The sequence below is a fragment of the Hippocampus comes genome, unplaced genomic scaffold (assembly GCF_001891065.2).
Source record: "Hippocampus comes isolate QL1 unplaced genomic scaffold, H_comes_QL1_v1.1 scaffold237, whole genome shotgun sequence".
Classification (NCBI taxonomy): domain Eukaryota; kingdom Metazoa; phylum Chordata; class Actinopteri; order Syngnathiformes; family Syngnathidae; genus Hippocampus; species Hippocampus comes.
Genome location: NW_017806159.1, coordinates 1,404,768 through 1,423,537, shown reverse-complemented (window position 1 = coordinate 1,423,537; position 18,770 = coordinate 1,404,768). Strand labels below are relative to the sequence as shown.

Genomic DNA, 18,770 nt, shown 5'->3' with positions numbered 1-18,770 from the left:
TTGAGAGTAGAGGTTTTGTCTGATTCCCACCACATTTGAACGACATATGCTGAAGAGATGGATGACAATTTATTGGGAGATATTTTAGCTCGATCGTTGTATGTGGGCGGACCGTGATGGCAAACTTTGATGATTTGTCATACACTTTTGGGAAGCACCCCCAAGCAGGGGTTTCCCTTGTTTCCCTTCGGAAGACCACATTTTGGAACCATAAAAAATTTTTGAACGTTGTAACCGCTTCCGTCTCATTATTTGGCCTGTCCTCCATTTCGAAGCAGCTCTCCGAACACGTCTATGATGTTAGCAAGAAAAGCGTTTCCCAATACAGGCACAGACAGATGTAAGTTGATGTTCAGAATAAAATTTACTTTCGACTGTGATGAAATATTCTTTTGTTCACTCACTTTTTATTTTCGTAAGTGGCAAATTGCAAAATCATTTTCTTCTGTTTTATTCTTTGAGGAAAGATTACAGTACACCCCCGGCCCCGCAGGCACCAAATAACTTGTGCAACAATGCACTGTTTGAGAAGTTTTAGCTGGAGGATGTTTTAGAAGATTACCAAGTGGAGAGATTGCCGTCTCTGAGTCGCTCCTGCTTCGCGCTTCTAAATGAATATTTCCAGAAACTTGTTGGAATTGTGATACAGATTTTCCCATACAATATATTGGAAATTGAAAAAAATCCATTTGGGTGTTGGCAACCTGGAGTGGGTCGCTCAGCTGCCTTACGTTGAACCGTTGACATTTCGTTTTTGTTGTTTCTTTGTTTTTTTCCTTTTTAACTGATATCCGCCCCATCAAGACGTGGAGGATTAGAATCTTAGCTTGGGGCAGTCTGGAGAGTTTGCACAGTATCCCTGTGTTCATGATGGTTTTCTCCTGCTATTTTGACTTCTTCCCACATTCCAGAAACAACCATGCTAGATTCATTGAAGACTCTAACGTGTCCATACTGGAGGTGTGAATGTTGTTTTTCTCCATATGTTCCCTGTGATTGACTGGGGACCAGTCCATGGGTGTCATCAGCCGCGAATAGGCTCCAGCTGCCTGTGACCAGAACAAGATGTGTGCGGTATTGAAAATGGGTGGTTAGTTGGAGGGTAGCCTTCTGTGGTGACATCACACAAAAAGCCAAAGAAGAAGCAAATCGTACTTGGGGAGCGATTTCCGTCAATGGTTTTTGATCTTAGGTATGTGTCATGGATTTGCATCAGCTTTGAAAGTGAAATATTCCCTTGTTTTCTTTCTGAATTCGTCATAATGATTTTGCAGCCTGATTCCTTAATTCAGTGTGTCAAGAAAGTCCCCTTGATGGTTAAATTGTGTTAATTTGTCCGGGCTGCATGATCCGCTGTGAAAGGTTTCTTCTGTCGCTTTGATGTTGGAAAATATCACATTTTTTTCATATCTTAATTGCAAATTAAAATCAATAGAATTTTTTTTTATGACAACCCTCGTGAGCAAGACGCTGTGACCTGGAAACTTCATTACAGCCTATGTCATCAAAATAATTCCATCCATCCATTTTCTAATCTGCTTATCCTCAGGAGGGTCGCGGGCGTGCCGGAGTCTATCCCAGCTGTCTTCGGGCAGTAGGTGGAGTACACCCTGAACTCGTTGGCAGCCAATCGCACATGGACGAACAAAACATTCGCGCTCACACTCACATCGAAGGACAATTTAGAGTGTTTCATTAACATGCCATGCATGTTTTTGGAATGTGGGAGGAAAGTGGAGTACCCGCAGAAAACCCATGCAGCCACGGGGGAGAACATGCAAACTCCACACAGGAAGGCCAGAGCCGGAATCGAACCCCAAACTTCTACACCGTGAGGCAGACATGCTAACCTCATGATGGTGAAAGGCCGATATTGAAATTGTGCTTACATTTCAATTTCTTTCTTTCCTTTTGTGTTGCAGACATGTACTCTTTTAGAGAGGCTTCACTTGGTGTGGTTGATGCTAAGGGATAGAAAATTTCCTACTTCATTCTAACAACCAGTCACTGATGTTCAGCCATTCACTTGCCTGACCCAAGCATGAACCTCCTCACCTTGAAAAGGACAACTGACATACGAACGCATTTTTATTCTTTGGCTTATGACTCAGAGACCCCAAACAGGATAAGTGGTATGGAAAATGGATGAATGGATCTACTAACAAGAGTTTAAAACACCACAGATGGACTGCAGCACCAGTAGTAGTTTCCCGTTGAGATCAACTAGATTTGGACTCGGGAACTAATTATTCCAATCTGTCACAATCATTCAACCTGAACGAGAGCCACTGTTTGATGGAAAAAGTCCCTAATGTCAGGATGCATTAGTGTAAACCCTCTCAACTACCAACTCGCCCCCCCAAGCCTGCCGTTCCGCCTGACACGCGGCCTAGGCGGGCCTGGGTTTGACGGACATGTGTTCCTAAACATGCCGCCTCAGAGAAAGCCTGAGCGAGGTCCAGAGCGGGAACACTAAATGGGTTGCGAAGCTCAAGGTTGTTTCATGGGTGGAGAACTCGAGTCTACGTCTACGGGACGTCACTCGCCACTGCGCATCGGCGCAGAACTCAATAACAGTACTGGCATGTTGTTGTTTGCCATTTGAGGTGTCAATCACACTTATTTACTCAACTTCCCGTCCACACTATAGAACACGACTAAAGGACAGTGTGAACATTCACAGCTGCTTTTGTGTGCTGGAGATTATTACGCTTGGATACATTCAACATCACTTTAATGCGCTGATTATTCATGGTAGTCTTCTTTTAGATCTGGACACATACAGGTTCACTGAAACCTCAAAGGTTACACAAAATCCATTAGTGGCAGACATCTGATTTGTTCAGATTATTTAAATTTTTTCCATATAGGAAGCAATGGAAATCGAAAGGTGCTTTGGAATGCCCATCTGAAAAGTTACCCGCTAATGCTAGCTGACAAACAACCTAAACCTTTGTCAGACGTCAGCAAATTCACCAAATGCCCTCATGTAAACGAGAAAATACAGACAGTATTCTGTAGCGATGCTCTAATACATTATTTAAATGAATTCCCCAGAGCTGCCAAATGTTTCAAATTGTCCATATTTTGTAACAACAATCTCTGAATGTGACCTCATAACTGCCAAAACATGTAGTGTTGCGACTATTTAAAAAAAAAATAATAATAATCACATAAGCGTCGTTTCGGAAGCAACGTGGACGCTAGCAGACGAGTCCAAAGTTAGCTGAAAGCTAACGACTTTAGTTGGCCCCAATCACTGCTAGTTTTCATCGATTTATATACTTCATTGGCAGATTATGATGGCGCAGAGAGGAATTGTGTGCTCATGACAACGTTATTCATCGCAGAATATCAAACGCCATCACGCTAAACTGTGTTGTTTTTCTTCAGTGTCCTAATTATACTTGAGGGAATATGCCAAATCGTCACAGCTCAGTGAAGCGTAGCTAATGGTGAGTGGCATTTTTAATCTTTTTTTTTTGTCCTTGAAAGTATGCCTTCAAATGAAAATGCTTTTAAAAAATGTGTACCCTGTTTGTGTCCATCTGTATGTGTCCACAATGTACATTGTCGGAATGTCACTCCAAGTAAAGAAAAAAAAAACATATCTAGAAGCATTAATATTAATCGGTTCAATACAATGCCTTGATTTTAGTGAGCTTAGGCCAGGTCAGAACTATGAATGCAATTGTACTACTAGTAATTAATAGTTACTATATTTACCACTCTAACCTTAACCCTAAACACCCCAACGTGCTGTAATTAAGCCATCTAAATATGAGCCATACCAACAATGAAACCCTCTCCCAACAATAGGGCCACTCCACCCAGTATGTAGTAGTATTTCCATGAGTTCTGATGAACGAGGGACTATTTCCTGTCGTGCATATTTGGTAGGCTGTGCATGCCCGTGTCTCCCAGTATTGTTCTCATGGTCATCATCATTACTGACAGTCGGGTTATTATTACGCCCGTGCTGACAGGCAAGGCAAAGCAAAAGAATGGCGCTGGTCGATGGCAGTAAATGAGCCGTGGGGCTACGTGGCTCATAATAGAGTGACTAAGCTTCATGTGAACAGGTGAAGGATTGCAGGAGGACGACGTCAAATGCGGTCGGCGGATGGATGTGTATTTTGGACTCCTCATTCCTCTTTTGGAATCCATGCGTTCTTTCAAACGCTCATTGTGGATCAATGCTATTCTTACCGGCTGAACTCTCAACTCGTTGGATGACTGGAATGCCCCACGTTGGCGAGGAAGATGAGGATATACAGTCGATGCATAAATGAGTCACACGTGTGCTATGATGCATATATGGTGGAGCATTCGCTTTTGCTTCTGGTCACCATAATCGACATCAATAGCATATCAGAATATTTAATTCCATTTAATGTCGCGTCTTTGCTGACTTGCCCTTTTTAGTGCCGCCCACTGGATTGGAGGGGTATTGCAGTTACTTCTGCCTCTGTTCCTTGCTTCATTTGTTGTGCTTTACATAAATGTGTTTTTTTTTTTGGGTTTCCATGAAAATAATTTCGTGTTTGAAACATCTTACAGGATCTAATGTACCAAATTCTTGCTAATTTGGATCACAATGTGGCTGTAGTAAATTTATTGGAACACCAAACAACCAGCACAGTGATGCCATGTTAGGACGTTTGCCTCATTGCCAAGCGATGCTAGGTTCATCTCGCATTTTAGGCCGTCTTGTGTGCTGTTTACATGTACCCCCATGCTTGCTTGTGTATTCCCTTCCAACATTAAATTCTCGATTGCTATGATGTGAGTGTGATGTTGGTTCGTCTATATGTGACCAGCAATTGACTGGATAAGTGGCATAGAAAATGGATGAGTGTACAGCACCAAATATGGTTCCTTGCCTTAAGATGCTTGGATGCATCTTTTGCAAGGTTCCTACTCAGCTTCTTAGCGTCAGCATCCCCTGTGGCTGTGCTACTGCGATACTGCACAGTGTCCACTTTTACATTGTAGTTGTTTGCTGGTGGTGTGACAGTTACATTCAATGCAGCATGTTGTTGTAGTTTCCTGCAGTACCATTTTCAAATGGAAAATTGATACAAATCAAGTGGAACTGAGACGAAAAAACATCATATTTACTACCCCCAACAGCTGAAAATGAACAGATAGCGCCAGACCTCTGCCTTTTTTTGGTTGAAGGGCTTCCAGTCGAGCTTGAGTTGTGGTAAAGTGTCCATTTCTTCCCGCAAATCTCCGGCATCAGCAATGCTTTAATTGAAATCATTTGCCACTGTTCTCATTCCAAAAGATCGCGCTGGCTTTTCTGTCGACAAACAGATTAACCCGAATGAAAGCCAACACAACCTCGAAACCCAATCGTCGGTTCCTCTCCCACCCTCAGAAGGGACACGGTTATCAAGATGCCGGGAGGAAGTATGCTCTCTTAACGCCACTTCCACTCCCCACCACCCCGCCCTATTGTAGCCCTGCCCCCCCCGTCATGCCACCAGTGTGTACTTCCAGCATCCCTGCGACCAGCCGCGGAGAACGAACGGACTAACAAACGCAGGAAGAAGGATATCTCTAAGAAGCCCTCACCCAAGACAAGCGACATACATGTTTGTGTTGGTGTGTGTGAACTGATTGACTTTGTCTCTACACTGCTATGTGTATTGAGAGCCATGTTTTCACGTGTTCGCCATACATCCCGAAAAACAAACAACAAATGAAAGGTCCGCATTGTTCTGGGCTCGCAGTAGGCCAGAGACGGACAAACTAACATTGCAGGAGACGTATTTTGCATTTTTCTTGTGTTCATGCATCATCCATTCTCAGCTTCTCTTCACTCGTGTCACCAGTGTGGTTGGAGCCCATCCAAGCTGACTTTGGGCGAGAGGTGGGGGTACACCCTGAACCGGTTGCCAGCCAGTCACAGGTACACTGGTCACTCTCTCTGAATAGACCTGTTCAAGTCAACTGGTTTGGGGGGGACACCATCCACCGCTCACAAAAGCACCAATCATAACGCCGTCAATATTATAAAGCTGATGCATAAAAACATGAATGAGTGTGCTAGCGTTCTGCATATTCCCTGCGTAATAAAAGGTAGCGACGTAAATGTTTTATAACTTCCCGTCCGTGCAGGCTATTGTTCATTGGAGGAAACGGCATTCAACTTAACACTCACAGTCTCTGTGAGTATGAAGTGAGCGCGGGTCGTGGTAGCGGCGGTGGTCGCCATCGTCCGTTCTGACTGCGCCACGTCTTGATAACATTGTGTCAGACCGCCAGCTGACCGAGGGGACCCGACGGCTTGAAAACCTGCAAAAACGGGTCCTGACACAAAACATACAGGGTGTTACCCTCTTCTGTAATCTTTCTTAACCCCTGCCAACTGCACTTCCTACCTTGGCTGACACATGCACTGTACTCAGCGCAGAGATCTGCACTACGGTGCATTTATCAGTAACCTTATTTCCTTTTACACGTACTTGTCCAAAAATCTCATCAGCTTCTGATGTCATGTGCACTTTGGGTGCATTTTTTAAATATGAAATCATCTCTAAGCCACTTTATGGATGATGTTGTCAGATAGGTGGGAAATGCTATTAAAGTGTATTGGGATCATAATTTGGGGTATTTGTTTTAAACTAATAATATAGGCAATGAAGAACATTTTTTACGTTTTTTATTTTTCTGTTTTTTTCCGATTTGCACTTCAGCCCATTCTGCCCTCGATAAAGGGGGATTATTGTAAGCGGTGGTAGATGTTGGAAATCAGAGGGACCCATCACAGTGGTTGTCCGCTATATCTCGACATCTTGTGGCGGTCAAACGTTCAAAGTGACGGCACATTTCGTTCCTTTGATGTTGCTTCTTATCCTATCATTGTGAAACAGAATTGACCAAGCATTGAATTGTTTACCCACTACTATGGAACATGAGCCGGGTTTAGAGTGTTGTGACACAGGGTTAGTCATACGAAACGTTGCCGTGATATAATCTCAATACCCGAGTGAGGATGAACTCTATAAAAAAAATAAAAAAAATGGGTGAACTCTGAGACTCCCTCCACTCTACATCTGGACTGCAAATGTGGAGTGTGAAATCAAGACTGGCTATTTTTTTTCGTTCACGCATCATTTGATCATCAATTGGTGCTTAAGGCCAAGGTTGGATAGCAGTGTTAGTTTGGAAGGGGAGGCGGGTGGGGTGGAGGTTGTACTCATAATCCCGTTAAACATCCAATCTCACACAACACCGACATCCTCTCTCCTTGCTCTGACCTCCACCCAGCCCTTCGGCATTGTGCCGACCCACTCAGAGAGGAAGTTGGCCTTCCACTTCTCCCATGTGCCTTCCAGAAGGACAATTTGCACTCGCTTTCTCAAAGCCTTCCTGTCACCCTGAAAGTGAGGTGCCGCTAAAATAATGTTTCGTAGCCCGAAGACAGCTGGGATCGGCTTCAGCACGCCTGCGACCCTTGTGAAGCAGTTAAATTGTACTGTTGATTGACTGCCTCAGACTTTCATATGCCATCTTCTTCTCATGGTTGTTTATATGGAGGTGTCAGTCGCCCATAGGCATATTGTGAGGTTTTTCTGTTTTTGCTCAACCCTCAAAGTTGACGCAGTTCAACCAAAAACATCTCGAAAATATGCCTTCATGATCAGTGTTTCGTCACGCATCGCATCACATTGGATGCCAGCAAAGCTCATGAGACTTTAGGTCAAAAAGGTTGATATCTTTTCTGTGGCTTTTTTGTTTACTTCATGATACCCCTGCGGCAGGCCCTTATGTAACGGCTTGAAAGCACAACCCATTTGGCATTTCCACATTGCTCTTGGTGTCTGCTGGGGAGCCTGGCATACGTGTGGGAGATTCCGTGGCCATCTTGGACAGAAAAGGCTTTTTTTTGGACCATTTGAAGATTTCCTGCTCCTCCTGTCTTGAAAATATTCTAGATTTAAAAAAAAAATAGCTGTTAATCAACCTTCCAGAAAAGTGTCATTTTAGATATTTTTGGAGTCAGAATGAAGCCTGTGATGTTGGTATAGAACAGGGGTAGACAAATACAAGTCCCTTAGGGCTCCGTCAAAGGTCCACCTATTGTAGTCGGTCAGGCCATATGCAAAAATACCGTCATATTCAAAACAAAATGTCCCTTCATTCATAAGAACAAAAACACAACCCTGAAACTTTTACATAAATGAAAATAAAGAGTTGAGCAAAAAAAAACAAAACAAAAACCACATGATCCAAAACCACAGCATCAGCACACTGCCTATTTTATAAACTGATTTCATAACCTATCCACATGACCCAGTGTGTGTGTTATCGGGAGTAAAATGGAAAAAGTTGGATAAATTAAGAGGATAAAGGCAACCTTTGCGCTAAGCTAACACCACAATCTTACACATGTACGCCACCTTGTTAAAAAAAAAAAAAAAAGAACAAATAAGAAACTGTTTTGTTGCTAAGGTGACACCCATTTGGTGAGAGACAACTTAGGAGATGTCCTGGCTGGTCCACCAAACCGATTTTTCACATGTTGCGTGTAGCTAATAGTACTGCTCATAGTCGTGTGCGAGGCTCGTACAAATTTTAAAATTCACTTTGCATCCATGTCAAGAAATACTGTCAATTGTTATGTCATATCCAGGGTTGGATACGTATGTTTCATTGCCCCTCACACACTGTTATGAAGCGAAATGTTGACCAAAACAGATAAGTTTTGGGAAAGATGCTTTGTGCTCATGTGATTTATTTATTTTTTTTTTCTGAAAATTTTTACCAACATATTGCCAACTTTATGGTCAGATAAAGAAGAAAGGCGGGACGGTATTTGCCGCAGGCTCCACCATGGAGCACAATTAGCCGATTGTTTTGGCAATAACTAAACTGAACTAAGACCTAACATCTGCGATCAGAAGCATCAGCCGTCTTGAGTGCACCGCCTATTATAAGAGCACTAAGCACACACTGGTGGCTTTTCTTCCCCTCTATTGATGTCCAAGTTACAGTAGAACCCACTCCGGTGGTTACAGTCGGTGTTGCCAGACTCATCTTGAAAAAGTAAATGAGTTACTTTACCGATTACTTGACTTTTGAAGTAACACAGTGAGATGACAAGTTACTTTTAGTTACATTCAGCAGATGTTGACAACCCAATACAACCCAATACTTGATTGGTGTTCACAATAAACAAGTCCCTTGTTTTCAAACTAATAAACTTAACTTCTCATCTTATACCTAATATACATAAAATATCCTTTACTAATCATGCCCCGTCGGTGTACATGATAAAATGAACCTACAGCTATCGCTTTTTGTAGGGAGGTGTAAAATGCAGGATTGAAGAGGACTTACCATTCAATTCTCTTAAGCACAAACTCGGCTCAGCAGGAAGTAAGGCTACTTTCTGTTTTCACTCTTCTTTCAAATTGACGTACTGTGAAACCAAATAACGGGCCCCCAACTGGTAGCCGACAGTGTCATTTCACCCCCCAAAAAACAGATGGCAGAACAAAATGGAGTCATAAGCGGCTGGGGGAAAAAATGCGCAATAGTCATACCTGTCAACTCATACCGTTTAGCCATAGTTCATACGGATTTTGTGGTGAATCTTACGTATATGGCCATATCGTACAAATCATACGGATTCTGAAAATTTCCGTTTTTTTTTTTTTTTCCCCCCCCTAACAGGTTGTTCCGTTTGCTTTTGCCCAGAATGGTGCTAGTCTACTACTCGAATGCTTTCATTTCCGGTAACTTTCCAGTAAATCACGTGGTTCTTAGTTGAAAACAGCAGAGTATTCATGGCATACTTCGGTAGTGTACAAGCAAGTTCTACAAGGAAACAAATATATCATTCATATTTCGTGGGGTTTTTTCTGCTGTTATTTTGACATATAAAATGCTTTGGTATGTTATAAGGATTTTTTTGCTCTTTATAAGGATTTTTTTGGTAGTTTATACAGGTTGGCGCTCCGAAAAGTTGACAGGTATGAATAGTGGAACCTCAAACCCACGATAAGGGGGAGTAATCGTTTTTTAGGAGGTTTTACTGTAGACCACTGTAATGCCCTCACGTGTGGCAAAGGAGAGCCACAGTCACCGATGCACTTTTCAGCTGTTGACCGAACACTTGGAGAACAGTTCAACACAAATACAATGAACATGTACGCAAGACTTACTGAGGTAAGACACTTCGCAACCATGCCCCGCGCTAAAGAAGGTTTTACTGCAGGCAGAAGAAGCACACAGCTCAAAAACGGTTTCTTCCTCTCACTTTAAGAGTTACTATTCTACATGCCTCCATTGTTTTTTACACACCGCTTAACCTGTGTCAATGGTGTTGTCAGTATTTACTCAGCAATAATCCAAATTCTGTTTTTTTTTTTTCTCTTCCCCTAAGGGTTGCACACTATGACAGGAAAGAACAAGCCACGATACGCAGGAAGTGAGGGGTCAGCACAGAGGAATGTTGGGACTGGCGAGGCAGGTGAGAAAGTCCGTGTGACGGCGATCACATGGCCGTCTCGTTGCGTCACTGGCCGAAAACACAGAAACAAGTGGCTCCAAACAGATGAGTGGTGTGGAAAAAGAAAGCCAAAATGGCACAAAGAGGGGAGACAGGGGGTTTTTGTGCACGGCGCACACAAAGACACGCACACACTCACAATTCACTTTTCAAGCTAAACAAACAAGCTCATATTTGTTTGTCTTGAAGCACAAACCTGAGCGCCGAGGTCTCAATGTTGCGCTGTGTCACGGGGGGCTCAGCGCTGCCCTCAGGTCACGGCTGATAGCATCTGCTAAATCTCACTCTGAATGCCTCATTTCTGTGTGTGCGTGCGTGGCGCGCATAGTGGAGGTCATGTCACCAAGTGGGTAAAAATTGATGCCAGAATTGATGATCTCTTCAAACCTTTACTGAGCTTAATTTTTTGCCACAGGCTCGAATAAAAAAGCCAAATTGACGTTGCCATTTGCCAATAGGACATTAATACACCTGAACAACACATATTGGATTTTTATTAGTCAGTGGCAGGCCATGCATTCGGTACCTTGGTCCTGGTTGAGAAACACTACAAAATGAAGGAAATGGAATGTAGAGAACAAAAGAGGACAATTTAATGGAAGCAAATATTCAAATTTAGATTGTAAATGTAGACCAAACTTTCTGGCTTTGTTTAAGCCTGCTTTGCTGGCCAGGATCACTCTCCTGCAAGGCTGTTATATCTTGACATAGTAAAACCAACTGGACTGTAATTGCTGAATTAATTTCAGTCCTTCTTCGAATAGATTACGGGCAAACCACCAGTTGTGTGAGGATACGTTTTGTTCTGATTGAGCCCAATGATCTCTGCTGAGCAACAAGTAGCCACACAAACATGAGAAAGTTAAAGGATCTGCTCTTCGAATTATATTTTGTCATCTGTGTTGTAAGAAAAAAAATGTCACCCAAAAAAGCCACACATCACACCGTAAAATAGAGTAGCCTTGTTTTTTTTAATGTCAAAACACCCAAGACTGCAACCAATCAAAGCTACGATATGCCTTATCACCTAATAAGGTCATCGCACGAGTTCGTCACTTCCTGTCTTACAAAGGCCACTGTGAGCAGGAAGCGGTCGACAGTGCAGATCTGCAGGCAGATCGCCCCACGATATGTTTGTTAGCGTGTTAGCATTCTGGTCAGTGGCCAGTAAGTGCCCTGCCTCGGAGGTCTAATCTGGCCTCGCGCCTCACTGCACGCGCTCAATAGCGTCCGCGCCCTGCATCATGACATCATGTCTTTGTGTAAAATCCTAGTTCCATTCACGCGCCCACTGTCGGGCTTAGCATCCAAACGTCCTCTATACCAACACGCGGCTCTTTAAAGGGAAACCCGATGGATAAACCAGAGCTCCAAACATGGCCGCCGTCCTCCAACACGACACAGGCATGCCCGTGGGCCGGAAGAGAGGGAGGTTGTGAGCTTTTTAGATGTTTACTGTAGTTCGCAACTAATATGTTTTCAATTTGAGTTACCGGTATTTCATTTGTCTCCTTTTAACCATCATAAACTCAATGTACAGTAAAAGTTTACATAACAATAGAGCAACAGAATATGGATGGATTCTTTTATTAATTTTCACATTTTTTTTTTTAAACACACTTCTTTGTACAGTTCATTGACGTGGACCTCATATTGACACTTTTCATCGTTTAAACAATTCGGGATCAATTTACAAGCTCCATTATTTGCTTCATGCAAATGTCTTTTTCATAAATATCAAATGGGCCTCTGTCACTACACGGCAACTGGAGCAGCCGAATCCAAACTTGTGGAACACAATGAACCGCAGACATCAGGAGGTGTACTTAGATCATCAAGCCTGTGATATCCCAAGGGCAGCCAAATGCTATTGGCTGAGAGGTAACAGGGCGGAACGTAGCGAGATGGTCAGAGTGCTCTGTCAGAGGAGTCATACACCACGTGCCGGCAGAGAGAGATGAGAGAGCTGATCACACACATCCGTTTTTATGTCACATTTTTGCTTTTTCTTTTTTTTTTTTTTTTTTTTTTTGCTAACTGCTCGACACGAACACATTTGACAAAGACCACCTGTACTTTAAATTTAAAGTATACTTTGATAATGTATAATCCACCTTAACCATGAATAAATGCTCGTTGTTGACAGTGACACTGAGATTGCAATATAATAAGAAGTAATCGCCTGTCGTATTGCAATGACGAGATGGAAAACATGGGTTCAGTTACTTGTGATCTCACCAGTCACTTCGGGTGTGCCCCAGGGCTCCATCCTGGGGCCCTTGGTCTTCATGATGTACATCCTCCCCATCAGCCTCATTTTCCAAAAATGTACTCTCGTCTAAGATTCTAAGCATTGTAATCTAATTTTCGTAAATCTCTTTCATGTATCCTGGGAGGGCACCTCAGTCAATATTTCCTGGAAACCCAACATCTCACTCTCACCCTCCTCTCTCACCTCCTGCTGATTAGAAATTAACCCCTGGTTCATCGAAAACTTCATGAAATCAAATTCATCATCCATCTCAAAAGGTCGACGCTTAGTTTTCCCCTCCCTTCAGGTCAAAAGTCTGTGTCTCATCCTTGACACCATACGATCATTCCTTTTAATGTCTGTAACATAAACCAGTCAGTTTCTGTTCACTTACGCCACATCAACCACACCTCCCTCACCACCCGTACTGCCTCCATCTTTTACTACCATCTCGTCACTTTCCCTTTTGATTATTGCAACTCCTTACTCTGTGATCTCCCTTATAAGTCCCTTCACAAGCTTCAATAGGTCCAGAACTCTTCTTCGTGTAACACCCCCCAACGGATCCCGGTTAAACTATGACTATATAGTAAACTACTCTTTTATACCTTGAAGGCCATCCACAACTCACCCCTTCCATATCTGTCTGACCTTCTCCACATTGCCTCTCCAGCACACACCCTCAGATTCTTCCCCTCCATGTCCCTTAAGAGAGCAGAGCACTCAGCTGCTTGGCTCCCCAGCCCTGGAACTCCCTGCCACCAAAACCCCGTCATGCACGACACCACTGGCTAATTTAAGAAAGGTGAAAAAAAGCTTTTGGTTCTTTATTTCACACTTGATGGGTGAGCAGATGCTCCAGATTTTTTTTTTCAATGTAAACAATTAAAAAGTCAAATATCCACATCTTGTCCTCTTTTTCAAACATTTCTAAACTAAAGTTAACCTAAAATGAACTTTGGCTGCAAATCAAACATGTCAGCGGTGACAACTAGTGATGTGCACATGCATTCAGGCATCATAAACAAACTAACCATCTGACCAAGCGGCCAAACTGAAACGTGACAGCAATGGTGGACATTCCTCACATTCCAGCTAATATGATGATACACACACACACACACACACACACACACACACACACACACACACACACACACACACACACACACACACACACACACACATATCGGAGGTCTCGCAGACCCCAGAGTGTGAAAACTCACGCAATGTTGCAATATAAATATCTCAGTGCTGTTGTTATTCTCTTGTGAAACTCTACTGGACACTCTTCTGCCTGACGCTCATTTATCTTTTTCATTGGGTCACAGTGATCTTCCACAATGGCTAACGTTCCATTCCCCTCCCATCCTTGAGAACAAATTCAGTCATTTAGTCAATGATGTTAATCAACATTCATCAAGTGAAATGAGGGTGGGGAACCTACGGGGCGTGGGCGAGATATGGCCCGCCAGAGTTTTTATTCCTGCCTGCTGTACAAGTGTAAATAAAAATAAAAACCCTCAAAGGAACTGTTATAAAGATCTTAACATAGAATATTTTTCGTTTGTTGCTTGTTGCATTTTTTTGTAAATTTAGTTTGACCCTCATAAGACCTCAAATGGCCTCTTGGTCGGTAAAAAGGTTTGGTCATGTATTGCCTTGGTCCTGGTCTTGACATGTTTTCATCGCCATAGAGTCTGATCCGTCAAGTACTCAGTCTTGGTCTTGTCTGAGTCTTGTATGGACTTGGTCTTTGTCATAGTGTGCCCTTTTCTCCCGAGAGTCTTTGTCTTGATTCAGCCTTCTATTATCTCCGTCTTAATATAGACATGGGCCATATCTGCGTGTCGACCTTCCCTCTTCTCCTTAGAGTGTAGGTCTTTACTCAGTTTCTTATTGTGTTTGTCTTGGTCTTAATATGGTCTCATCTATCTGTCTCATGTAGACTCAGTCTTGGTCTTGGCATCGTATCATCGCTGTGGAGTCTTGGTGCTGACATGGTCTCATCTAAAAATCATGCACTTGACTTGGTCTTGACTATCCAACGATGGCTGAAAAACAAACAAACAATCTAATCTGTATGTTTTTTTATCGCTTGAAATGAAATGGGCGACCTTATGGTGATTTTTAAAAAATGGAACAAGTTAGGACATTCCCTCCCACCGAACCCCACCCCTTTCTATTTCCAGAAAACGGTTTAGAAATCCTCCTCCTTTTTCGAAAACCTCTAAAAAAGAGTTTGTTTGTGGACTAATTATTAAGTTTAAAAACATGCCCTTAATAACCCCACCGTGTTACCCAGTGTACATTTTGTCGTAAGCTTGTTTGTTTAGAGTTCCACTAATATTCATCATAGAAGCCCACGGTGCTCCTTTTGTTAGTCCTCGAGGACACCCACTCTCCTTCAAAAGTCCCTTCCCTAACATTTGGCAGCCACAAGCTCAGGAACACCATGCAGAATGTTTTAGGAAATTGGTCCCGGACCACTGTGCTGCGTTGGACCCGGTGGGCCAGTGGTCCAGCATCCATGCTGCCATGGCAGCCTGAGGCCTGCACCCCATACATCCCCGCTTGGGCTCTGTTGATCCTATTGTCTCTCTGCGTCACCACACGTCGCCCCGGCAAATAAAGGCCGTCTGGCTCCAAGCTTAAACTTCGCAGCAAACTCAAAACCAACCATCAGAGCCGATTCATTCACATCTGCTCAGTGGGGCGACAAGGACAGGGCTTTAGGTGGGAAAGAGGGCAGAAAAAAGTTCACTTTTCCCCGCCGGGTGCCAAGAGAACGGGACAGGACTCAACTTCGAGGGAGCCGCAGCTGTGGCAAGTGGCCCATTTTATTACATTTAACGTATATCTGAGCGTATGGAAGATCGGTTTACGTAAAGCGTGCCAAGACATTTGTATTTTTTTTTTTGTTACATGTTAACTTTTCGTCAGGTTATTGTGGTTTGGAGTTGTTTGACTGCTGAGGCGATAAGAAGTATCACGTTGCCCGTCCTTGTCAAAGTTTGAACTGTGAATGGTTTCACTACGAGATAACTAACCATGTTGGATGATTGTATGGTTGAATTGACTCACTTATTTTTTTTTTTTCTCAAAGAACTCAGCTAATGTGAAATTGAACCTCGCAAGCTAAGTTTTCTATTCCCGATGCACAAAAGTTCAGATCATGAAGTCATTCGTTGTACCATCGGATAGCACTATATTTTTGTGTTTTCCTGTCAAACATTTCGACATTTTCTTACGCTTGACACTCCGTGTGTGCCCCCCAAAACCCTCACCCCTTCCCCACCCCACTTGTCCGGCCTGCCTAAACCAACCCTCCCTGCCCGTCTGCACCCTCCATTTCTCTCCCTACCCCACCCTTCATTCTGCAGTGCTACGGACCGATCATGGGTGACTGGAGCTTTCTGGGAAATATTTTAGAGGAAGTCAATGAGCACTCTACGGTGATTGGCAGGGTGTGGCTCACAGTTCTCTTCATCTTCCGCATCCTCATCTTGGGCACGGCGGCGGAGTTCGTGTGGGGCGACGAGCAGTCCGACTACGTGTGCAATACGCAGCAGCCCGGCTGTGAGAACGTGTGTTACGACGAGGCCTTCCCCATCTCTCACATCCGTCTGTGGGTTCTGCAGATCATCTTCGTGTCCACGCCGTCCCTGGTCTACGTGGGCCACGCCGTGCACCATGTGCACATGGAGGAGAAGCGCAAGGAGCGCGAGGAGGCGGAACTTAGTCGGCAACAGGAGCTGAGCGAGGAGCGACTCCCGCTGGCACCTGACCAGGGGAGTGTCCGCACCACGAAGGAGACCAGCACAAAAGGAAGCAAGAAGTTCCGACTGGAGGGCACCTTGCTAAGGACCTACATCTGCCATATCATTTTTAAGACACTCTTTGAGGTGGGCTTCGTGGTGGGCCAGTACTTCCTGTACGGCTTCCGCATACTGCCGCTGTACAAATGCAGCCGTTGGCCCTGCCCTAACACCGTAGACTGCTTTGTGTCTCGCCCCACAGAGAAAACGGTCTTCATCATTTTCATGTTGGCCGTGGCTTGCGTCTCACTCTTCCTCAACTTCGTAGAGATCAGCCACCTGGGCCTCAAGAAGATCCGTTTTGTTTTTCGCAAGCCGGCGCCCGCCCCGGCGCAGGGCGAAGGCTCAGCCACCCTGCCACCGGGAAAAAGCCTGCCCCCTTTGGCAGTGTCCTCATTGCAGAGGGCCAAAGGTTACAGGCGGCTGGATGAGGAGAAAGCTCCCCCTATAACCCACCTCTACCCACTGGCGGAAGTGGGCATGGAGGCAGGCAGTGGGGCCCCACCCTTCCATGGGCTGGAGGAGAAGGCCGAGGAGGAGCTGCCCATGGGGGACATCCCCAAAGCGTACGACGAGACTCTTCCCTCCTACGCCCAGACCACCGAGACTGGAGAGGGGACATTGCAGCAGCAGGATGCAACCAAGGAGGCGCCTCCAGTCGGGGTGGAAGGTGGAGAATGGCAGGGTACCGAGGCAGAGGCGGAGGGGGCGGTCCCCCAGGAGGGAGGGAGTGCGCTGGCCCAGGCAGGGAGGAAGGCGGCGGATACGATAGAGGACAGCAGACCTCTGAGCCGACTGAGCCAAGCTAGCAGTAAGGCCAGGTCGGACGACCTCACCGTATGAACACGCTACGGCGACCACACGCACGTACCACTGCACTCCATAACCACGCCTGGGAGAGCACACACACATAGAAACACTTCTGAAGGGGCAACTCAAAGTCAATAAATCGAACCACAGACCTTCATCTTAGCATTGCCGACCTGAATTTTGCCATTCAGATTTGTCACTGGGAAATTATAGAAAATGGTCTTATTTTTGAAATGTTATGAAACAATAATGGGAGAAAAGAAATCTGCACCTGATTTAATGAGTGCATGCCCCACCCTTCTAATCCTCTATAAAATAAAATAAGTAGCCATTCAATACATTGGCGGAGGTAAACTAAACAGAATTAAAAAAATACACATCGGGACAATAATTGTCACATTGCCCCAAAAAGGACCCCAAAAAAGCAGGCAGGAGGGAGGAGCAAGGGTGTACTTGACGAGTTGTATTGAAACACAGAGAAAACTAAATCTGAAACAAAACAAAGTCCAAAATATCACAAGAAATCCAAAGTACCAAATCAAAACCATGACTGTAGCAAAAAACTAACAGGAAGAGAACCATGACAGACGCAAAGACACAAACAATGACCCGACAAAGAGTGGTCGGGAGGGAGTCCTTTTAAAGCAATAACGACCAACAGGTGTGCAGCTGCAGGGAGAGCCCTACAGTGCCACCTGTTGGTCAAACCGAAACATGACAAATAATGGCAAGTGTTTGTGTCAAATATGAAACAAAAAGTGTGCTCCTGGTATTCAAAACTTGCAGGAGGGACATGTTTTTACTTTACAAAAAGAACCTATATGTTCCATTTTTAAGTACCATCTTTTTTATCTAAGGTTTTAATCAAGAGTAGACATTTTTACAAACTGGAGAGAGTTTTAGTTTATTTGTGTGTCTGCCGATCAGTAACTTTGCTGTAGTTCATTTCCCATTCAACCAGTGCCATAATGCGAGTGCATACCACACAGACAAGTGCCTACTTTTACACTTTTATACAACGTGCGCAGCTCTATGTCACCGGCAAAAGTTACATTTTCGGAGTCGAGGGAGAGCACCTTTTTGCACATGCAGAGTTCAGACGCTGTGCGAAACTTTTTTTTTTTTTTTTTTTTAAACACCTCGACGATGCATCTCTTTCCGCAGGAATCCTTTCAAGTGCAAGCATCTCAAGTAGTGAGGGGAGAAAAAAAAAACTTTAGAAAGACCGCTTGCCTGAATGTCTTTTTCAATGTGGTGCTGTTCATATCTGGTCTAGAATTGTGCGACCTTTTTCCGTAGATTGTGATGCGATTTTGAAAAAGAGCGGGGCTTATTTTGCCCTATTAGAGAGCAAACTATAGAGCCA

The 18,770-nt window shown here is 44.1% G+C and overlaps 1 protein-coding gene across 2 annotated transcripts in view; it reads left to right on the top strand.

Annotated features, from left to right (window-relative positions):
* Window positions 1–17,813, top strand: part of gja8a (gap junction protein alpha 8 paralog a) — a 33,235-nt gene extending 15,422 nt beyond the window's left edge. The window contains exons 1-4 of one of the 2 annotated variants that reach the window (XM_019895431.1): window positions 2,792–3,455; window positions 10,400–10,486; window positions 13,450–13,581; window positions 14,108–17,813. In XM_019895431.1, the coding sequence (XP_019750990.1) occupies window positions 16,175–17,437 (1,263 nt within the window). In that variant the 5' untranslated portion in view covers window positions 2,792–3,455; window positions 10,400–10,486; window positions 13,450–13,581; window positions 14,108–16,174 and the 3' untranslated portion in view covers window positions 17,438–17,813. Of the gene's footprint in view, window positions 1–2,791; window positions 3,456–10,399; window positions 10,487–13,449; window positions 13,582–14,107 lie in introns of those variants that run through there. The other variant, XM_019895430.1, reaches the window with a different exon arrangement.
* Window positions 17,814–18,770: the final 957 nt, after the last annotated feature.